This window comes from Galeopterus variegatus, unplaced genomic scaffold (assembly GCF_000696425.1).
Source record: "Galeopterus variegatus unplaced genomic scaffold, G_variegatus-3.0.2 Scaffold2430, whole genome shotgun sequence".
NCBI lineage: Eukaryota > Metazoa > Chordata > Mammalia > Dermoptera > Cynocephalidae > Galeopterus > Galeopterus variegatus.
Genome location: NW_007728541.1, coordinates 58,758 through 59,721, shown reverse-complemented (window position 1 = coordinate 59,721; position 964 = coordinate 58,758). Strand labels below are relative to the sequence as shown.

The 964-nt window shown below is 32.9% G+C and overlaps 1 protein-coding gene across 1 annotated transcript in view; it reads right to left on the bottom strand.

Moving 5' to 3' along the window:
- The window catches only part of KIAA1468 (KIAA1468 ortholog), a 145,025-nt gene that overhangs the window by 107,708 nt on the left and 36,353 nt on the right, over positions 1–964 (bottom strand). Inside the window, exons 3-4 of the mRNA XM_008581669.1 lie at positions 288–359; positions 124–179 (exon numbers count right to left, since the gene is read on the bottom strand). Of these exons, the coding sequence (XP_008579891.1) occupies positions 124–179; positions 288–359 (128 nt within the window). The remainder of the gene's footprint in view (positions 1–123; positions 180–287; positions 360–964) is intronic.

Below are 964 nucleotides of genomic sequence, written 5' to 3'. Positions count from 1 at the left end.
TTTTTCTTGCTCAAATAGGTGGACTTTTATTTCGTTAGTCTACCACTTCTTTTCCCCCATCACCCTCCTCCCCTCCTAGCCTCTGGTTCATAGAAAACTCTTTTAGATCTGTGATTTACCCACCTGAATTTCAGGACTTGATTTGTAATTTTTTCGTTCCTGTAAAGGAACTTCATGTTCTGGTGAAATAAAATACAAATATTTTACTATTTTGCATTTAAAAATATCTCAGCTACTTCTACATTGTCAAAGTAGGAAAAGTCTCAAAAAAGTTTTATGTACACCACCTGCAGCCTTTGTCAGGTTGGCTCGGAGGGCCTGAATGGTCTCCTTGGCTTTCCGTAGTTCAAACTCCAGGACTGGACAGGGATTTGGAATAAACACATACAGGCATCCAACCAAGAAAAGGAAACAAAAATAAAAAAATAAAAAGCAAGGATGGGTATGAAAAAAAAACACAATTTGTATTGAAAACAAAGCATGCAATCTTTATGAAATTTGTGAACGCATGCAGCAGAGTTGATTTGCAAGCAAACTGGTGAATGTTTTCCATAGTTTTAGTAGAATTCAGGGGACTATAATCAAATGTTCTAGCTGTCTGACAAGGAATAGCTCTATTTAAAAATAAAATCTATGGCATACTCTCATCTAGGTAAATAAAAATATTAGTAATATGGGCACTGCTGCTTCATTCAGTCTTGATAAGAAAATGTAATGAGATGTTTTCAGGTGACATAATTTTAGGGGAAAAGGTAAAAATTAGATGAAGCCCAAGCAAGTATCATTAAAAAAGAAAAATCCTTAAGATTTTTTAAAAAGTGATTTTTAAATGCATTGACTAATGTTATAGATTAATATTATAGAAACATTAGTAAACTGATCCCTTCATCAAGATGTTGAAAGAATATGGTTTAAACATTTAATAAATGTTGAGATGCCTATAAATTTTTCCACAAATATGTTT